Below are 21,114 nucleotides of genomic sequence, written 5' to 3'. Positions count from 1 at the left end.
GCTGGGGTTGTTTTGGGGCCATTTCCTGGGGGTTTGGGTGTCGCTGGGGATGTTTTGGGGCCATTCCCTGGGGATGTTTTGAGGCCATTCCCTGGGGGTTTGGGTGTCCCTGGGGATGTTTTGGGGCCATTCCCTGGAGGTTTGGGTGTCGCTGGGGATGTTTTGGGGCCATTTCCTGGGGGTTTGGGTGTCGCTGGGGATGTTTTGAGGCCGTTCCCTGGGGGTTTGGGTGTCCCTGGGGATGTTTTGGGGCCATTCCCTGGGGGTTTGGGTGTCCCTGGGGATGTTTTGGGGCCATTCCCTGGAGGTTTTGGTGTCGCTGGGGATGTTTTGAGGCCATTCCCTGGAGGTTTGGGTGTCCCTGGGGATGTTTTGGGGCCATTCCCTGGAGGTTTGGGTGTCGCTGGGGATGTTTTGGGGCCATTCCCTGGAGGTTTGGGTGTTGCTGGGGTTGTTTTGGGGCCATTCCCTGGGGGTTTGGGTGTTGCTGGGGATGTTTTGGGGCCATTCCCTGGGGGTTTGGGTGTCGCTGGGGATGTTTTGGGGCCGTTCCCTGGGGATGTTTTGGGGCCATTCCCTGGGGGTTTTGGTGTTGCTGGGGATGTTTTGGGGCCATTCCCTGGGGGTTTGGGTGTTGCTGGGGATGTTTTGGGGCCATTCCCTGGGGGTTTGGGTGTCGCTGGGGATGTTTTGAGGCCGTTCCCTGGGGATGTTTTGGGGCCATTCTCTGGAGATTTTGGTGTTGCTGGGGATGTTTTGAGGCCATTTCCTGGGGATTTGGGTGTTGCTGGGGATGTTTTGGGGCCATTCCCTGGAGGTTTTGGTGTCGCTGGGGATGTTTTGAGGCCGTTCCCTGGGGATGTTTTGGGGCCATTCCCTGGGGGTTTGGGTGTCCCTGGGGATATTTTGGGGCCATTCCCTGGAGGTTTTGGTGTCGCTGGGGATGTTTTGGGGCCATTCCCTGGGGATGTTTTGGGGCCATTCCCTGGGGGTTTGGGTGTCCCTGGGGATGTTTTGGGGCCATTCCCTGGAGGTTTGGGTGTCGCTGGGGTTGTTTTGGGGCCATTTCCTGGGGGTTTGGGTGTCGCTGGGGATGTTTTGGGGCCATTCCCTGGGGATGTTTTGAGGCCATTCCCTGGGGGTTTGGGTGTCCCTGGGGATGTTTTGGGGCCATTCCCTGGAGGTTTGGGTGTCGCTGGGGATGTTTTGGGGCCATTTCCTGGGGGTTTGGGTGTCCCTGGGGATATTTTGGGGCCATTCCCTGGGGGTTTGGGTGTCGCTGGGGATGTTTTGGGGCCATTCCCTGGGGGTTTGGTGTCGCTGGGGATGTTTTGAGGCCATTCCCTGGGGATGTTTTGGGGCCATTCCCTGGAGGTTTTGGTGTCGCTGGGGATGTTTTGAGGCCATTCCCTGGGGGTTTGGGTGTCCCTGGGGATGTTTTGGGGCCATTCCCTGGAGGTTTGGGTGTCGCTGGGGTTGTTTTGGGGCCATTTCCTGGGGGTTTGGGTGTCGCTGGGGATGTTTTGGGGCCATTCCCTGGGGATGTTTTGAGGCCATTCCCTGGGGGTTTGGGTGTCCCTGGGGATGTTTTGGGGCCATTCCCTGGAGGTTTGGGTGTCGCTGGGGATGTTTTGGGGCCATTTCCTGGGGGTTTTGGTGTCGCTGGGGATGTTTTGGGGCCATTCCCTGGGGGTTTGGGTGTCCCTGGGGATGTTTTGGGGCCATTCCCTGGGGGTTTGGTGTCGCTGGGGATGTTTTGAGGCCATTCCCTGGGGATGTTTTGGGGCCATTCCCTGGAGGTTTTGGTGTCGCTGGGGATGTTTTGAGGCCATTCCCTGGGGATGTTTTGAGGCCATTCCCTGGGGGTTTGGGTGTCCCTGGGGATGTTTTGGGGCCATTCCCTGGGGATGTTTTGAGGCCATTCCCTGGGGGTTTGGGTGTCCCTGGGGATGTTTTGGGGCCATTCCCTGGAGGTTTGGGTGTCCCTGGGGATGTTCTGGGGCCATTTCCTGGGGGTTTGGGTGTCGCTGGGGATGTTTTGGGGCCGTTCCCTGGGGATGTTTTGGGGCCATTCCCTGGAGGTTTGGGTGTCCCTGGGGATGTTCTGGGGCCATTCCCTGGGGGTTTGGGTGTCGCTGGGGATGTTTTGGGGCCGTTCCCTGGGGATGTTTTGGGGCCATTCCCTGGGGGTTTGGGTGTTGCTGGGGATGTTTTGAGGCCATTTCCTGGGGATTTGGGTGTCCCTGGGGTTGTTCTGGGGCCATTTCCTGGGGGTTTGGGTGTTGCTGGGGTTGTTTTGGGGCCATTTCCTGGGGGTTTGGGTGTCGCTGGGGATGTTTTGGGGCCATTCCCTGGAGATTTTGGTGTTGCTGGGGATGTTTTGAGGCCATTTCCTGGGGATTTGGGTGTCCCTGGGGTTGTTTTGGGGCCATTTCCTGGGGGTTTGGGTGTCCCTGGGGATGTTTTGAGGCCGTTCCCTGGGGATGTTTTGGGGCCATTTCCTGGGGGTTTTGGTGTCGCTGGGGATGTTTTGGGGCCATTCCCTGGGGGTTTGGGTGTCCCTGGGGATGTTTTGGGGCCATTCCCTGGAGGTTTGGGTGTCGCTGGGGATGTTTTGGGGCCATTTCCTGGGGGTTTGGGTGTCGCTGGGGATGTTTTGAGGCCATTCCCTGGGGGTTTGGGTGTCCCTGGGGATGTTTTGGGGCCATTCCCTGGAGGTTTGGGTGTCCCTGGGGATGTTTTGGGGCCATTCCCTGGAGGTTTGGTGTCGCTGGGGATGTTTTGGGGCCATTCCCTGGGGGTTTGGGTGTCCCTGGGGATGTTTTGGGGCCATTCCCTGGAGGTTTGGTGTCGCTGGGGATGTTTTGGGGCCATTTCCTGGGGATTTGGGTGTCCCTGGGGTTGTTCTGGGGCCATTCCCTGGGGGTTTGGGTGTCGCTGGGGATGTTTTGGGGCCATTCCCTGGAGGTTTGGGTGTCGCTGGGGATGTTTTGGGGCCATTTCCTGGGGATTTGGGTGTCGCTGGGGATGTTTTGGGGCCATTCCCTGGAGGTTTGGGTGTCGCTGGGGATGTTTTGGGGCCATTTCCTGGGGATTTGGTGTCGCTGGGGATGTTTTGGGGCCATTCCCTGGGGATGTTTTGGGGCCATTCCCTGGAGGTTTGGGTGTCCCTGGGGATGTTTTGGGGCCATTCCCTGTGGGTTTGGTGTCGCTGGGGATGTTTTGGGGCCATTTCCTGGGGATTTGGGTGTCCCTGGGGTTGTTCTGGGGCCATTCCCTGGGGGTTTGGGTGTCGCTGGGGATGTTTTGGGGCCATTCCCTGGAGGTTTGGGTGTCCCTGGGGATGTTTTGAGGCCATTCCCTGGGGATGTTTTGAGGCCATTCCGGGGGGATGTTTTGGGGCCATTCCCTGGAGGTTTTGGTGTTGCTGGGGATGTTTTGGGGCCTTTCCCTGGCGTTGTTTTGGGGCCATTCCCTGGGGGTTTGGGTGTCGCTGGGGATGTTTTGGGGCCATTCCCTGGGGTTGTTTTGGGGCCATTCCCTGGAGGTTTTGGTGTTGCTGGGGATGTTTTGGGGCCATTCCCTGGAGGTTTTGGTGTTGCTGGGGATGTTTTGGGGCCATTCCCTGGGGGTTTTGGTGTCCCTGGGGTTGTTTTGGGGCCATTCCCTGGAGGTTTGGGTGTCGCTGGGGATATTTTGAGGCCATTCCCTGTGGGTTTGGTGTCCCCATGGGCCCGTTCCGGGGTCACCCCGCTGTCGCTGACCCCGAGCCCGTCCCCAGGAGAAGGAGGGGGTGCAGTGGGGAGGCGAAGGAGGAGGAGGAGGAGGAGGAAGAGGAGGAGGAGGAGGGCGAGAAGGAGGAGGAGGATGACCACATGGAGTACTGCCGCGTGTGCAAGGACGGCGGCGAGCTGCTGTGCTGCGACGCCTGCGTGTCCTCCTACCACATCCACTGCCTCAACCCGCCCCTGCCCGAGGTCCCCAACGGAGAGTGGCTCTGTCCCCGCTGCACGGTACGGGGGGGACATGGGGACAGCGGGGACAGAGGGGTGTGGGGGGACATGGGGACAGAGGGGACAGTGGGGACAGCGGGGGTGTGGGGGACATGGAGACATTGGGGGTGTGGGGGACAGTGGGGGTGTGGGGGACATGGGGACATTGGGGGTGTGGGGGACATGGGGACAGAGGGGTGTGGGGACATGGGGACAGAGGGGTGTGGGGACATGGGGGTGTGGGGGGACATGGGGACATTGGGGGTGTGTGGGGGACAGTGGGGGTGTGGGGGACATGGGGACAGAGGGGTGTGGGGGGACAGTGGGGGTGTGGGGGGACATGGGGACATTGGGGGTGTGGGGGACAGTGGGGGTGTGGGGGGACATGGGGACATTGGGGGGTGTGGGGGACAGTGGGGGTGTGGGGGGGACATGGGGACAGCGGGGGTGTGGGGGGACATGGGGACAGCAGGGGTGTGGGGACAGCAGGGGTGTGGGGGACATGGGGACAGTGGGGGTGTGGGGGGACATGGGGACAGCGGGGGTGTGGGGGGACATGGGGACATTGGGGGTGTGGGGGGACATGGGGACAGTGGGGGTGTGGGGACAGCAGGGGTGTGGGGGACATGGGGACAGTGGGGGTGTGGGGACAGCAGGGGTGTGGGGGACATGGGGACAGTGGGGGTGTGGGGACAGCAGGGGTGTGGGGGACATGGGGACAGCGGGGGTGTGGGGGGACATGGGGACATTGGGGGTGTGGGGACAGTGGGGGTGTGGGGACAGCGGGGGTGTGGGGGGACATGGGGACATTGGGGGTGTGGGGACAGTGGGGGTGTGGGGACAGCAGGGGGTGTGGGGGACGCAGGGACAGTGAGGGTGTGGGGACAGTGGGGGTGTGGGGGATGTGGGGGCACTGGGGGCGTGGGGACACTGTGGGGATATGGGGGACACAGACACAGGGGAACATGGGGACATGGAGGGGTATGGGGGGACGTGGGGACATGGGGATATAGGGGCTATGGGGACATGGGGATATGGGGACGCTGGGGACATGGGGATATGGGGACATAGGGATATGGAGGGGTATGGGGACATGGGGGGACATGGGGCATGGGGGATATGTGGGCATGGGGACACTGTGGGCACATGTGGGGACATGGGAGAATGGGGACACCACAGGGGTGTGGGGATATGAGGGGACAGGGGGATGTGACAGGATATGGGGGACACGGAGACCCGGGGATGTGGAGGGACGTGGGGGCATGGGGGACACAGGGACATGGGGACAGGGGGGTGTGAGGGACAGAGGGACATGGGGACAGGGGGGATGTGGGGGGCACAGGGACATGGGGACAGGGGGGATGTGGGGGACACACGGACATGGGGACAAGCAGGGACACTGGGACATGGGGGGCTTGGGGACACCGTGAAGACATGGGGGGACATGGGGGCACGACAAGAACAGGGGGGGACATGGGGACACGTGGGTGCTGTGGGGTCATGGCAGGACACGGGGACACTGCAGGGACACTGCAGGGACACTGCAGGGACACTGCAGGGACACGGGGTGACACTGGGACACCGGACACGGGGACGCCGGGACACCGTGGGATCAGGGGGTGTCACCGGCACATGGGGAGGATATGGGGACACCATGGGGACGCTGGGGGGGGGCACAGGGGTCACGATGACAGCACAGGGCCCCCCCCCCCCTGGGGCACAGCCCCACCCCCGGGGATGCCCTCGGTGTCCCCGATGTCCCCAACGTCGCCGATGTCCCCCCGCAGTGCCCCGTGCTGAAGGGGCGGGTGCAGAAGATCCTCTACTGGCGCTGGGGGGAGCCGCCCCCGCCCGTGGCCCCCCCCCGGGACCCCCCAAGCACAGGAGGGACCCCCCCCAGGCCCTGCAGGGCCGCTCCGAGCGCGAGTTCTTCGTCAAGTGGGTGGGGCTGTCCTACTGGCACTGCTCCTGGATCAAGGAGCTGCAGGTACGGCCCCAAAACACAGGAGGGACCCCAAAAACCTGGGGAGAACCCCAAAATATCGGGGGGGGGCTCAGCATGGGTGGGGCTGTCCTACTGGCACTGCTCCTGGATCGAGGAGCTGCAGGTACGGCCCCAAAACGCGGGGGGGGGACCCCAAAAACCTGGGGAGAACCCCAAAATATTGGGGGGATACCCCAAAATATTGGGGGGATACCCCAAAACACAGGGGGGCTCAGCATGGGTGGGGCTGTCCTGCTGGCACTGCTCCTGGATCAAGGAGCTGCAGGTATGGCCCCAAAACACAGGAGGGACCCCAAGAACCTGGGGAGAACCCCAAAATATCGGGGGGATACCCCAAAATGTTGGGGGGATACCCCAAAGTATGGGGGGGCTCAGCATGGGTGGGGCTGTCCTGCTGGCACTGCTCCTGGATCAAGGAGCTGCAGGTACGGCCCCAAAAGGCGAGGGGGGACCCCAAAATATCGGGGGGATACCCCAAAATATCGGGGGGGGCTGAGCATGGGTGGGGCTGTCCTGCTGGCACTGCTCTTGGATCAAGGAGCTGCAAGTACGGCCCCAAAACGCGGGGGGGGACCCCAAAATACCTGGGGAGAACCCCAAAATATCGGGGGGGGCTCAGCATGGGTGGGGCTGTCCTGCTGGCACTGCTCCTGGATCGAGGAGCTGCAGGTACGGCCCCAAAACACAGGAGGGACCCCAAAAACCTGGGGAGAACCCCAAAATATCGGGGGGGGGCTCAGCATGGGTGGGGCTGTCCTGCTGGCACTGCTCCTGGATCGAGGAGCTGCAGGTACAGCCCCAAAACGCGGGGGGGGGACCCCAAAAACCTGGGGAGAACCCCAAAATATTGGGGGGATACCCCAAAATATTGGGGGGATACCCCAAAACACAGGGGGGCTCAGCATGGGTGGGGCTGTCCTGCTGGCACTGCTCCTGGATCGAGGAGCTGCAGGTACGGCCCCAAAACGCGGGGGGGGGACCCCAAAAACCTGTGGGGGAGCCCAAAATATTGGGGGGATACCCCAAAATATCGGGGGGGGGCTCAGCATGGGTGGGGCTGTCCTGCTGGCACTGCTCCTGGATCGAGGAGCTGCAGGTACGGCCCCAAAACGCGGGGGGGGGACCCCAAAAACCTGGGGAGAACCCCAAAATATTGGGGGGATACCCCAAAATATTGGGGGGGATACCCCAAAACACAGGGGGGCTGAGCATGGGTGGGGCTGTCCTGCTGGCACTGCTCCTGGATCAAGGAGCTGCAGGTACGGCCCCAAAACGCGGGGGGGGGACCCCAAAATATCGGGAGGATACCCCAAAATATCGGGGGGGGCTGAGCATTGGGTGGGGCTGTCCTGCTGGCACTGCTCCTGGATCGAGGAGCTGCAGGTACGGCCCCAAAACACAGGAGGGACCCCAAAAACCTGGGGAGAACCCCAAAATATCGGGGGGATACCCCAAAATATTGGGGGGATACCCCAAAGTACGGGGGAACACCCCAAAACACAGGGGGGGCTGAGCATGGGTGGGGCTGTCCTACTTTGGGATGCCCCCGTTAATTTTGGGGTGATTCTCTCTAATTTTGGGGTTCTCCCTGCTAAGTTTGGGGTGCCCCCCTCTAGTTTTGGGATGCCCCCTTTAACTTTGGGATGCCCTTTTTAACTTTGGGACATTCCCCTCTAATTTTGGGGTGATTCCCTCGAATTTTGGGGTGATTCCCTCTAACTTTGGGATGTTCCCTCTAACTTTGGGGTGCCCCCCTCTAGTTTTGGGTTGCCCCCTTTAATTTTGGGATGTTCCCCTTTAATTTTGTGGTGATTCTCTCTAATTTTGGGGTGATTCCCTCTAATTTTGGGGTTCTCCCTGCTAACTGTTGGGTGCCCCCTTTAACTTTGGGATGTTCCCCTCTAATTTTGGGGTAATTCCCTCTAATTTTGGGGTGATTCCCTCTAACTTTGGGGTTCTCCCTGCTAACTTTTGGGTGCCCCTTTTAACTTTGGGATGTTCCCCTCTAATTTTGGGGTGATTCCCTCTAACTTTGGGATGCCCCTCTCTAGTTTTGGGATGCCCCCTTTAACTTCGGGATGCCCTTTCTAACTTTGGGATGTTCCCCTCTAATTTTGGGGTGATTCCCTCTAATTTTGGGGTTCTCCCTGCTAACTTTTGGGATGCCCCCTTTAACTTTGGGATGCCCTTTCTCACTTTGGGATGTTCCCCTCTAATTTTGGGGTGATTCCCTCTAACTTTGGGATGCCCCTCTCTAGTTTTGGGATGCCCCCTTTGACTTTGGGATGTTCCCCTCTAATTTTGGGGTGATTCCCTCTGATTTTGAGGTGTTCCCTCTAACTTTGGGATGCCCTCTTTAACTTTGGGACGCTCCCCTCTAATTTTGAGGTAACTCCCTCTAACTTTGGGGTGTTCTCCTCTAAACTCTGGGATGCCCCCTCTAATTTTGGGGTGATTCCCTCTAACTTTGGGGTGCTCCCCTCTAGTTTTGGGATGCCCCCTTTAACTTTGGGATGCCCCCTTTAACTTTGGGATGTTCCCCTCTAATTTTGGGGTGATTCCCTCTGATTTTGAGGTAATTCCCTCTAATTTTGGGGTGATTCCCTCTAATTTTGGGGTTCTCTGTGCCAACTTTGGGGTGCCCCCCTCTAGTTTTGGGATGCCCCCTTTAACTTTGGGATGCCCTTTTTAACTTTGGGACGTTCCCCTCTAATTTTGGGGTGATTCCCTCGAATTTTGAGGTGATTCCCTCTAACTTTGGGATGTTCCCTCTAACTTTGGGGATGCCCCCCTCTAGTTTTGGGATGCCCCCTTTAATTTTGGGATGTTCCCCTTTAATTTTGGGGTGATTCTCTCTAATTTTGGGGTGATTCCCTCTAATTTTGGGGTTCTCTGTGCCAACTTTGGGGTGCCCCCCTCTAGTTTTGGGATGCCCCCTTTAACTTTGGGATGCCCTTTTTAACTTTGGGACGTTCCCCTCTAATTTTGGGGTGATTCCCTCGAATTTTGGGGTGATTCCCTCTAACTTTGGGATGTTCCCTCTAACTTTGGGGTGCCCCCCTCTAGTTTTGGGTTGCCCCCTTTAATTTTGGGATGTTCCCCTTTAATTTTGTGGTGATTCTCTCTAATTTTGGGGTGATTCCCTCTAATTTTGGGGTTCTCCCTGCTAACTGTTGGGTGCCCCCTTTAACTTTGGGATGTTCCCCTCTAATTTTGGGGTAATTCCCTCTAATTTTGGGGTGATTCCCTCTAACTTTGGGGTTCTCCCTGCTAACTTTTGGGTGCCCCTTTTAACTTTGGGATGTTCCCCTCTAATTTTGGGGTGATTCCCTCTAACTTTGGGATGCCCCTCTCTAGTTTTGGGATGCCCCCTTTGACTTTGGGATGTTCCCCTCTAATTTTGGGGTGATTCCCTCTGATTTTGAGGTGTTCCCTCTAACTTTGGGATGCCCTCTTTAACTTTGGGATGCTCCCTCTAACTTTGGGACGCTCCCCTCTAATTTTGAGGTAACTCCCTCTAACTTTGGGGTGTTCTCCTCTAAACTCTGGGATGCCCCCTCTAATTTTGGGGTGATTCCCTCTAACTTTGGGGTGCTCCCCTCTAGTTTTGGGATGCCCCCTTTAACTTTGGGATGCCTCCTTTAACTTTGGGATGTTCCCCTCTAATTTTGGGGTGATTCCCTCTGATTTTGAGGTAATTCCCTCTAATTTTGGGGTGATTCCCTCTAATTTTGGGGTTCTCTGTGCCAACTTTGGGGTGCCCCCCTCTAGTTTTGGGATGCCCCCTTTAACTTTGGGATGCCCTTTTTAACTTTGGGACGTTCCCCTCTAATTTTGGGGTGATTCCCTCGAATTTTGAGGTGATTCCCTCTAACTTTGGGATGTTCCCTCTAACTTTGGGGATGCCCCCCTCTAGTTTTGGGATGCCCCCTTTAATTTTGGGATGTTCCCCTTTAATTTTGGGGTGATTCTCTCTAATTTTGGGGTGATTCCCTCTAATTTTGGGGTTCTCTGTGCCAACTTTGGGGTGCCCCCCTCTAGTTTTGGGATGCCCCCTTTAACTTTGGGATGCCCTTTTTAACTTTGGGACGTTCCCCTCTAATTTTGGGGGTGATTCCCTCGAATTTTGGGATGATTCCCTCTAACTTTGGGATGTTCCCTCTAACTTTGGGGTGCCCCCCTCTAGTTTTGGGTTGCCCCCTTTAATTTTGGGATGTTCCCCTTTAATTTTGTGGTGATTCTCTCTAATTTTGGGGTGATTCCCTCTAATTTTGGGGTTCTCCCTGCTAACTGTTGGGTGCCCCCTTTAACTTTGGGATGTTCCCCTCTAATTTTGGGGTGATTCCCTCTGATTTTGAGGTGTTCCCTCTAACTTTGGGATGCCCTCTTTAACTTTGGGATGCTCCCTCTAACTTTGGGACGCTCCCCTCTAATTTTGAGGTAACTCCCTCTAACTTTGGGGTGTTCTCCTCTAAACTCTGGGATGCCCCCTCTAATTTTGGGGTGATTCCCTCTAACTTTGGGGTGCTCCCCTCTAGTTTTGGGATGCCCCCTTTAACTTTGGGATGCCCCCTTTAACTTTGGGATGTTCTCCTCTAATTTTGGGGTGATTCCCTCTGATTTTGAGGTAATTCCCTCTAATTTTGGGGTGATTCCCTCTAATTTTGGGGTTCTCTGTGCCAACTTTGGGGTGCCCCCCTCTAGTTTTGGGATGCCCCCTTTAACTTCGGGATGCCCTTTTTAACTTTGGGACGTTCCCCTCTAATTTTGGGGTGATTCCCTCGAATTTTGGGGTGATTCCCTCTAACTTTGGGATGTTCCCTCTAACTTTGGGGTGCCCCCCTCTAGTTTTGGGATGCCCCCTTTAATTTTGGGATGTTCCCCTTTAATTTTGTGGTGATTCCCTCTAATTTTGGGGTTCTCCCTGCTAACTGTTGGGTGCCCCTTTTAACTTTGGGATGTTCCCCTCTAATTTTGGGGTAATTCCCTCTAATTTTGGGGTTCTCCCTGCTAACTTTTGGGTGCCCCTTTTAACTTTGGGATGTTCCCCTTTAATTTTGGGGTGATTCTCTCTAATTTTGAGGTGATTCCCTCTAATTTTGGGGTTCTCCCTGCTAACTGTTGGGTGCCCCCTCTAACTTTGGGATGTTCCCCTCTAATTTCGGGGTGCCCCCCTGTGCTTTTGGGGCGCAGCTGGAGATCTTCCACCTGGTGATGTACCGGAACTACCAGCGGAAGAACGACATGGACGAGCCCCCCTCCCCTGGATTACGGCTCCGGGGACGACGACCCCAAGAGCGAGAAGCGGGGGGGCGGGGGGCGACCCCCTTTTCGGGGGGATGGAGGAGCGCTTCTACCGCTACGGCATCAAACCCGAGTGGATGACGGTGCACCGCATCATCAACCACAGGTGGGGACCCCCCGGGACCCCCCCAGGGCACCCCCAAATCCCCAGGGGCACGGGGGGGGCAGCGGGGTGCGGGAGGGGAGTGATGTGGGAGCAGCTTGAGGACACCCAGGGCACCTGTGGGGACACCCCTGGGCACCTGTGGGGACACTGGTGGCACCTGTGGGAACACCCTGGGCACCTGAGGGGACACTCGGGGCACCTGTGGGGACACCCTGGGCACCTGTGGGGACACCCTGGGCACCTATGGGGACACTGGTGGCACCTGAGGGGACACCCCTGGGCACCTGTGGGGACACTGGTGGCACCTGAGGGGACACCCTGGGCACCTGAGGGGACACTGGTGGCACCTGTGGGGACACTTGGGGCACCTGTGGATCCTTTAAGGACATCTGGGCACCCACAGGGGCACCTCCGGCTCCTGGGACCCCCTGGGACCCCCCAGAGCACCCCCAAATCCCCAGGGGACACTTGTGGCACCTATGGGGACACCCCTAGGCACCTGTGGGGACACTGGTGGCACCTGAGGGGACACTTGGGGCACCTGTGGATCCTTTAAGGACATCTGGGCACCCAGGGGAGCCCCTCCGGTTCCTGGGACCCCCCCTGGGCACCCCCAAATCCCCAGGGAACGTGGGGGCAGTGGGGTGGACGGGGGGGAGTGACCAAGGGGGGACTTGGGGACACCGGTGGCACCCATGGGGACACTCTGGGCACCCCTGGGTCCTCTAAGGGCTCTGCCAGCAGCCGCTGTCCCCAGGTGACCCCGTGTCCCCTCCCTGTCCTCACGTGACCCCATGTCCCCTCCGTGTGTCCGAGTGTCCCCTTGTCCCCTCCCTGTCCTCACGTGACCCCGTGTCCCCTCCGTGTGTCCGAGTGTCCCCTTGTCCCCTCCCTGTCCTCACGTGACCCCGTGTCCCCTCCGTGTGACCCTGTCCCCGGGTGACCCCGTGTCCTCTCTGTGTCCCCAGGTGACCCCGTGTCCCCTCCCTGTCCCCAGGTGACCCCGTGTCCTCTCTGTGTCCCCAGGTGACCCCGTGTCCCCTCCCTGTCCCCGGGTGACCCCGTGTCCTCTCTGTGTCCCCAGGTGACCCCGTGTCCCCTCCCTGTCCCCAGGTGACCCCGTGTCCCGAGGTGACCCCGTGTCCCCTCTGTGTCCCCAGGTGACCCCGTGTCCCCTCCCTGTCCCCAGGTGACCCCGTGTCCCCTCCGTGTCCCCACACGACCCCTGCCCTGGCGTGTCCCTGCTGTCCCTGCTGGCACCAGGTGACCCCTGGTGGCACTTGTGTCCCTCCCACGCCCTGCTGGCAGTGACAGCTCCCCTGCCGTGCCCCTCGCTGCTGTCCCTGTGTCCCCAGGGCTGCTCGGTGTCACCCATGGGCGCCTGCTGTCACCCACGGTGCCACACATGTCCCTGGGTGCCCGGTGTCACCGCTGGCCCCATTGTCCCCTGGGTGCCCGGTGTCCCCAGGGTGCCTCTTGTCCCCCTGTTGTCCCCTGGTGCCCCCCATTGTCCCCAACTGCCCCTGGGTGCCCATTGTCCCCCACTGTCCCCTCTGCGCCGTGCCCGGTGTGACACAGCACCCGCAGGTGTCCCCTGGGTGTCCCTGGGTGTCCCTGGGTGTCCCCTGGGTGTCCCTGGGTGTCCCCTGTGTGTCCTCTGCCCGGCGTGACGCGGTGCCTGCGGGTGTCCCTGGGTGTCCCTTGTGCCCCTGGGTGTCCCCTCTGTCCCCTGCCCGGCGTGACACAGTGCCCGTGGGTGTCCCTGGGTGTCCCTGGGTGTCCCCTGTGTGTCCCCTGCCCGGCGTGACACGGTGCCCGTGGGTGTCCCTGGGTGTCCCCTGTGTGTCCCCTGCCCAGCGTGACACGGTGCCCGCGGGTGTCCCTGGGTGTCCCCTGGGTGTCCCTGGGTGTCCCCTTTGTCCCTGGGTGTCCCTGGGTGTCCCCTGTGTGTCCCCTGCCTGCCGTGACACGGTGCCCGCGGGTGTCCCCTGGGTGTCCCCTGGGTGTCCCATCTGTCCCCTGGGTGTCCCCTGGGTGTCCCCTGGGTGCCCCCTGTGTCCCCTGCCCGCCGTGACGCGGTGCCCGTGGGTGTCCCTGGGTGCCCCGTGGGTGTCCCTGGGTGTCCCATCTGTCCCCTGGGTGGCCCCTGGGTGTCCTCTCTGTCCCCTGGGTGTCCCCTGGGTGTCCTCTGCCCGCCGTGACGTGGTGCCCGTGGGTGTCCCTGAGTGTCCCCTCTGTCCCCTGGGTGTCCCCTGGGTGTCCCTGGGTGTCCCCTGTGTCCCCTGCCCACCATGACGAGGTGCCTGCGGGTGTCCCCTGGGTGTCCCCTGGGTGTCCCCGAGTGTCCCTGGGTGTTCCCTGGGTGTCCCTGGGTGTCCCCTGTGTCCCTTGCCCGCTGTGACGCGGTGCCCGTGGGTGCCCCTGGGTGCCCCTGGGTGTCCCCTCTGTCCCCTGGGTGTCCCTGGGTGTCCCCTGCGTGTCCCCTGTGTCCCTGGGCGTCCCTGGGCGTCCCTGGGTGTCCCTGGGTGTCCCCCGTGTCCCCTGCCCGCCGTGACGCGGTGCCGCGCAGCGTGGACCGGAAGGGGCAGTACCACTACCTGGTGAAGTGGCGGGACCTGCCCTACGACCAGGCCACCTGGGAGGAAGACGAGATGCCCATCCCTGACTACGACCTGCACAAGCTGGCATACTGGAAACACCGGTGAGGGACACTGGGGGCACTGGGGACACTGGGGACATGCATACTGGAAACACCGGTGAGGGACACTGGGGGCACTGGGGGACACTGGGGACATGCATACTGGAAACACCGGTGAGGGACACTGGGGGCACTGGGGACACTGGGGACATGCATACTGGAAACACCGGTGAGGGACACTGGGGACACTGGGGACACTGGGGACGTGCATACTGGAAACACCGGTGAGGGACACTGGGGACACTGGGGACATGCATACTGGAAACACCGGTGAGGGACACTGGGGGCACTGGGGACACTGGGGACATGCATACTGGAAACACCGTGTGAGGGACACTGGGGACACTGGGGACATGGGGGACACAGGGACATCAGGGATGTGGGGAGGGCACAGGGATTTGGGGACGTGCCTACTGGAAACACTGGTCAGGGATGGGGACATTGGGGACATCAGGGACACGGGGACACTGGGGGACACGGGCACAGCCTACTGGTGACACTGGTGAGAGTTGGGGACATGGGGGACACCGTGTCCCGCCGTGTTCTCACGCTGCCACGTGTCCCCGTGTCATCCCCGTGTGTGTCCCTTGTCCCCATTCCTGTCCCCGTGTCCCCACACCGGGTGTCCCTGTCACCCCTGTCCTCACATCTGTGTGTCCCTTGTCCCCGTTCCCTGTCCCCGTGTCCCCACACCGGTGTCCCTGTCACCCCTGTCCTTCCCCGTGTGTCCCTGTGTCCCCATTCCCTGTCCCTGTGTCCCCACACCGGTGTCCCTGTCGCCCCTGTCCTTCCCCGTGTGTCCCTGTGTCCCCATTCCCTGTCCCTGTGTCCCTGTTCCCTGTCCCTATGTCCCCATCCTGTGTCTCTTGCTGTGTCCCCTTGTCCCCGTTCCCTGTCCCCGTGTCCCCACACCGGTGTCCCTGTCACCCCTGTCCTTCCCCGTGTCCCCATGTCTGTGTGTCCCTGTGTCCCCAATCCCTGTCCCTGTGTCCCCATCCCGTGTCTCTTGCTGTGTCCCTGTGTCCCCGTTCCCTGTCCCTGTGTCCCCATGCCGGTGTCCCTGTCACCCCTGTCCTTCCCCGTGTGTCCCTGTGTCCCCGTTCCCTGTCCCTGTGTCCCCACGCCGGTGTCCCTGTCACCCCTGTCCTTCCCCGTGTGTCCCTGTGTCCCCATTCCCTGTCCCTGTGTCCCTGTTCCCTGTCCCTATGTCCCCATCCTGTGTCTCTTGCTGTGTCCCCTTGTCCCCGTTCCCTGTCCCTGTGTCCCCACGCCGGTGTCCCTGTCACCCCTGTCCTTCCCCGTGTCCCCATGTCTGTGTGTCCCCTGTGTCCCCAATCCCTGTCCCTGTGTCCCCATCCCGTGTCTCTTGCTGTGTCCCCGTGTCCCCCCCCGTGTCCCCCCCGTGTCCCCTCGGTGTCCCCAGGGAGGTGTTCATGGGGGAGGACCCGGCCCAGCCCCGGCGTTACAAGAAGAAGAAGAAGGAGACGCCGGGGGAGGGACCCCCCGACTCCCCCACCAACGACGTGAGTGCCCCAAACCCTGGGGACCCCAAATCCCTGGGCACCCCAAATCCTGAGCACCCCAAACCCTGGGGACCCCAAATCCCTGGGCACCCCAAACCCCTGGGGACCCCAAACCCTGAGCATCCCCAAACCCCTGGGGACCCCAAACCCCTGGGGACCCCAAACCCTGAGCATCCCAAACCCTGAGCACCCCAAACCCTGGGGACCCCAAACCCTGGGGACCCCAAACCCTCGGCACCCCCAAACCCCTGGGCACCCCAAATCCCTGGGCACCCCAAATCCCTGGGGGACCCCAAACCCTGAGCATCCCAAACCCCTGGGCACCCCAAATCCTGAGCACCCCAAACCCTGGGCACCCCAAACCCCTGGGCACCCCAAACCCTGGGCACCCCAAACCCTGGGGACCCCAAACCCTGAGCATCCCAAACCCCTGGGGACCCCAAACCCCTGGGGATCCCAAACCCTGGGGACCCCAAACCCCTGGGGACCCCAAACCCCTGGGCACCCCAAATCCCTGGGCACCCCAAATCCCTGGGGACCCCCAAACCCTGGGGACCCCAAACCCCTGGGCACCCCAAATCCTGAGCACCCCAAACCCTGGGCACCCCAAACCCCTGGGCACCCCAAACCCTGGGCACCCCAAACCCTGAGCATCCCAAACCCCTGGGGACCCCAAACCCCTGGGGACCCCAAACGCTGGCAACCCCAAACCCTCCATGGACCTTTGGGGACACCCCCCAGACACCTGGGCCACCCCCAAACCTGAGTCCCCAAACAGCTCCACATCCTTCACCCCTTTGGGGGTTTTTGGGGGTGCCCTGAACACCTGAATCACCCCTCAAAATTAGGATCCCTCCCCACCTGGGTGCTCCCTCAACACCTGAGTGCCCCCCAAATCCCCATCCCCCCGAGCCCCCCGACACCTCCACGTCCTTCCCAACCCTCTCAGGGGCTCCCTGGGGGTTTTTGGGGTGCTCTGAACACCTGAATCACCCCTCAAAATTGGGATCCCCCCCATCTGGGTGCTCCCTCATCACCTGAGTCACCCCCCAAATCCCCATCCCCCCGAGCCCCCCGACACCTCCCCATCCTTCCCAACCCTCTCAGGTGCTCCCTGGGGGTTTTTGGGGTGCTCTGAACACCTGAGTCACCCCTCAAAATTGGGATCCCCCCACCTGGGTGCTCCCTGAACACCTGAATGCCCCCCAAATCCTCATCCCCCTGACACCTCCCCATCCTTCCCATCCCTCCGGGGGTCCCCAGGGGCTCTTGGGGTGCCCTGAACACCTGAATCACCCCCCAAATCCCCATCCCCCCGAGCCCCCCAACACCTCCCCATCCTTCCCATCCGCCCGGGGGTCCCTGGGGGGGGTTTTTTGGGGGGTGCCGTGTCCCCCCCCTGACGGCGCTGTCCCCCGCAGCCCACGGTGAAGTACGAGACGCAGCCGCGCTTCATCACGGCCACGGGCGGCACGCTGCACCTGTACCAGCTGGAGGGGCTCAACTGGCTGCGCTTCTCGTGGGCACAGAGCACCGACACCATCCTGGCCGACGAGATGGGGCTGGGCAAGACCATCCAGACCATCGTCTTCCTCTACTCGCTCTACAAGGAGGTGAGGTTCGGGGGCACCCACGTGGGGCTGGGGGGCACCCACGTGGTCTTTCGGTCATCGGCCTGGTCATTGGGGTCACCCAACATGGGGCTGGGGTCACCTGTCTGGTCACTGGGGTCACCCAACATGGGGCTGGGGTCACCCACATGGGGCCTGGGGTCACCCACGTGGGGCTGGGGGGCACCCACGTGGTCTTCCGGTCATCGGCCTGGTCATTGGGGTCACCCAACATAGGGCTGGGGTCAACCCACATGGGGCTGGGGTCACCTGTCTGGTCACTGGGGTCAACCCACATGGGGCTGGGGTCACCCACATGGGGCTGGGGTCACCTGTCTGGTCACTGGGGTCACCCAACATGGGCCTGGGGTCACCCACGTGGGGCTGGGGTCACCCATGTGGTCACTGGGGTCACCCACGTGGGGCTGGGGTCACCCACGTGGTCACTGGGGTTACGTGTCTGGTTCTTTGGTCATCAGCCTGGTCACTGGGGTCACCCACTCAGCCTGGAGTTGCCCATTTGGGCCTGGTGTCACCCACCTGGTCACTGTGGTCACCCACCGGGCCCTGGGGTCGCCCATCTGGTCACTGGGGTCACCCATATGGGGCCTGGGGTCACCCACATGGGGCTGGAGTCACCCATGTGGTCACTGGGGTTACCTGTGTGGTCCTTTGGTCATCAGCCTGGTCACTGGGGTCACCCATCTGGTCACTGTGGTCACCCACCAGGCCCTGGGGTCACCCATGTGGTCACTGTGGTCACCCACATGGGCCTGTGGCCATCCATGTGGTCCTTTGGTCATCAGCCTGGTCACTGGGGTCACCCACATGGGGCTGGTGTCACCCATCTGGTCACTGTGGTCACCCACATGGGCCTGCAGTCACCCATGTGGTCACTGTGGTCACCCACCTGGGTCCTGGTGTCACCCACCTGTCCCCTGTCCCCACGCTCCCCGAGGTCCAGCCCCACACTGTCCCCCAGGGCCACTCTGAGAGTCCATCCCCGTGTGACACCGGGTGACACCGTGTGACACCGTGTCCCCCAGGGCCTGTCCCCGTGTGACACCGGGTGACACCGTGCCCCCAGGGCCACCCCAGGGCTGTCCCCAAAGGCCACCCCAGGCCCGTCCCCCTGTCCCCCAGGGCCACCCCAGGGCCTGTCCCCGTGTCCCCAGGGCCACCCCAGGGCCACCATGTCCCCCTGTGACGTGCTGTCCCCAAGGGCCACCCCAGGCCCATCCCCCTGTCCCCCAGGGCCCGTCCCCGTGTCCCCCTGTGACACGCTGTCCCCCAGGGCCACCCCAGGCCCGTCCCCGTGTCCCCCAGGGCCACCCCAGGGCCACCCCAGAGCCCGTCCCTGTGTCCCCCAGGGCCACCCCAGGCCCATCCCCGTGTCCCCCAGGGCCACCCCAGGCCCGTCCCCCTGTCCCCCAGGGCCACCCCAGGGCCACCATGTCCCCCTGTGACGTGCTGTCCCCCAGGGCCACCCCAGGGCCTGTCCCCGTGTCCCCCAGGGCCACCCCAGGGCCACCATGTCCCCCTGTGACGCGCTGTCCCCCAGGGCCATCTCCATGTCCCCCAGGGCCACCCCAGGCCCGTCCCCCTGTCCCCCAGGGCCACCCCAGGGCCTGTCCCCGTGTCCCCCAGGGCCACCCCAGGGCCACCATGTCCCCCTGTGACGCGCTGTCCCCCAGGGCCATCTCCATGTCCCCCAGGGCCACCCCAGGCCCGTTCCCGTGTCCCCCAGGGCCACCCCAGGGCCATCCCCGTGTCCCCAGGGGCCACCCCAGGGCCGTCCCCGTGTCCCCCAGGGCCACCATGTCCCCCAGGGCCACCCTGGGGCCCGTCCCCGTGTGACACAGTGTGCCTGAGGGCCACCCCAGGGCCGTCCCCGTGTCCCCCAGGCCCGTCCCCGTGTCCCCCTGTGACGTGCTGTCCCCAAGGGCCACCCCAGGGCCGTCCCCGTGTCTCCCAGGCCCGTCCCCGTGTCCCCCTGTGACGTGCTGTCCCCAAGGGCCACCCCAGGGCCGTCCCCGTGTCCCCCAGGCCCGTCCCCGTGTCCCCCTGTGACGTGCTGTCCCCAAGGGCCACCCCAGGGCCGTCCCCGTGTCCCCCAGGCCCGTCCCCGTGTCCCCCTGTGACGTGCTGTCCCCAAGGGCCACCCCAGGGCCGTCCCCGTGTCCCCCAGGCCCGTCCCCGTGTCCCCCTGTGACGTGCTGTCCCCAAGGGCCACCCCAGGGCCGTCCCCGTGTCCCCCAGGCCCGTCCCCGTGTCCCCCTGTGACGCGCTGTCCCCCAGGGCCATCTCTGTGTCCCCCAGGGGCCACCCCAGGCCCATCCCCCTGTCCCCCAGGGCCACCCCAGGGCCGTCCCCGTGTCCCCAGGGGCCACCCCAGGGCCACCCCAGGCCCGTCCCCGTGTCCCCAGGGGCCACTCCAGGGCCATCCCCGTGTCCCCAGGGGCCACCCCAGGCCCGTCCCCGTGTCCCCCAGGCCCGTCCCCGTGTCCCCCAGGGCCACCCCAGGGCCGTCCCCGTGTCCCCCAGGGCCGTCCCCGTGTCCCCAGGGGCCACTCCAGGGCCACCCCAGGGCCGTCCCCGTGTCCCCCAGGGCCACCCCAGGGCCGTCCCCGTGTCCCCCAGGCCCGTCCCCGTGTCCCCCTGTGACGCGCTGTCCCCCCAGGGCCACACCAAGGGCCCGTTCCTCGTCAGCGCCCCGCTCTCCACCATCATCAACTGGGAGCGCGAGTTCCAGATGTGGGCCCCGGCCTTCTACGTGGTCACCTACACCGGGGACAAGGACAGCCGCGCCATCATCCGCGAGAACGAGTTCTCCTTCGACGACAACGCCATGAAGGGCGGCAAGAAGGCCTTCAAGATGAAGGTGGGCAGGGCAGGGGACAGCGGGGGTGGCACCGGGACACCTGGGGGGACAGGGGGGTGGCACCGGGACACCTGGGGGACGGGGACAATGGGGTGGCACCGGGACACCTGGGGGACAGGGGGGGTGGCACCGGGACACCTGGGGGACAGCGGGGTGGCACCGGGACACCTGGGGGACAGGGGGACAGCGGAGTGGCACCGGGACACCTGGGGGATGGGGACAGGGGGGTGGCACCAGGACACCTGGGGGATGGGGACAGCGGGGGTGGCACCGGGACAATGGGGTGGCACCAGGACACCAGGGGGACAGGGGGACAGCGGGGTGGTACCAGGACACCTGGGGCTCTTTGGGGTGGTACCAGGACACCTGGGTCCTATTAAGGGTCAGGGAGGGACACCTGGGGCTCTTTAGGGTGGCACCAGGACACCTGGGGGACGGGGGGACAATGGGGTGGCACCGGGACACCTGGGGGACAGGGGGACAGCGGGGTGGCACCGGGACACCTGGGGGACAGGGACAGCGGCGTAGCACCCAGACACCTGGGTCCCTTTGGGGACAGGAGGTGGCACCCAGACACCTGGGTCCCTTTGGGGTGGCACCAGGACACCTGGGTCCCATTAGGGGTCAGGGAGGGACACCTGGGTCCCTTTGGGGACAGGAGGTGGCACTCGGACACCGTGGGCTCTTTAGGGTGGCACAGGACACCTGGGGCTTTTTAGGGAATCAGGGAAGGACATCTGGGTCCACTGGGGTCAAGGGGGTGGCACCTGGACACCTGGATGCCCTTAGGGTGGCACTCAGACACCATGGGCTCTTTGGGGTGGCACCAGGACACCCGGGGCTCTTTGGGGACAGCAGGGTGGCACCAGGACACCGGGGGGACAGGGGACAGCGGGGTGGTACCAGGACACCTGGGGGACAGCGGGGTGGCACCAGGACACCTGGGGTATGGGGACAATGGGGTGGCACCAGGACACCTGGGGGACAGGGGGACA

The 21,114-nt window shown here is 62.6% G+C and overlaps 1 protein-coding gene and 1 long non-coding RNA gene across 2 annotated transcripts in view; one reads left to right on the top strand and one right to left on the bottom strand.

The window, feature by feature from the left end:
- The window catches only part of LOC125319243 (chromodomain-helicase-DNA-binding protein 3-like), a gene marked incomplete at its 5' end in the record, with an annotated part of 78,583 nt that overhangs the window by 11,092 nt on the left and 46,377 nt on the right, over window positions 1-21,114 (top strand). Inside the window, 10 exon segments of the mRNA XM_048290369.1 lie at window positions 3,788-4,013; window positions 5,780-5,876; window positions 5,879-5,979; window positions 11,191-11,250; window positions 11,252-11,308; window positions 11,310-11,407; window positions 13,977-14,108; window positions 15,529-15,628; window positions 17,050-17,241; window positions 19,919-20,119. Of these exon segments, the coding sequence (XP_048146326.1) occupies window positions 3,788-4,013; window positions 5,780-5,876; window positions 5,879-5,979; window positions 11,191-11,250; window positions 11,252-11,308; window positions 11,310-11,407; window positions 13,977-14,108; window positions 15,529-15,628; window positions 17,050-17,241; window positions 19,919-20,119 (1,264 nt within the window).
- Window positions 20,456-21,010, bottom strand: LOC125319253. Its single transcript, XR_007200636.1, has 3 exons — window positions 20,758-21,010; window positions 20,659-20,726; window positions 20,456-20,546 (listed from the first exon to the last, which is right to left on the bottom strand). It is a non-coding gene; the product is annotated as an uncharacterized LOC125319253 (long non-coding RNA).

This window comes from Corvus hawaiiensis, chromosome 38, assembly GCF_020740725.1.
Source record: "Corvus hawaiiensis isolate bCorHaw1 chromosome 38, bCorHaw1.pri.cur, whole genome shotgun sequence".
NCBI classification, from domain to species: domain Eukaryota; kingdom Metazoa; phylum Chordata; class Aves; order Passeriformes; family Corvidae; genus Corvus; species Corvus hawaiiensis.
Note: the sequence above shows the minus strand (reverse complement) of the source record. Positions and strands in the feature narration are given on the sequence as shown.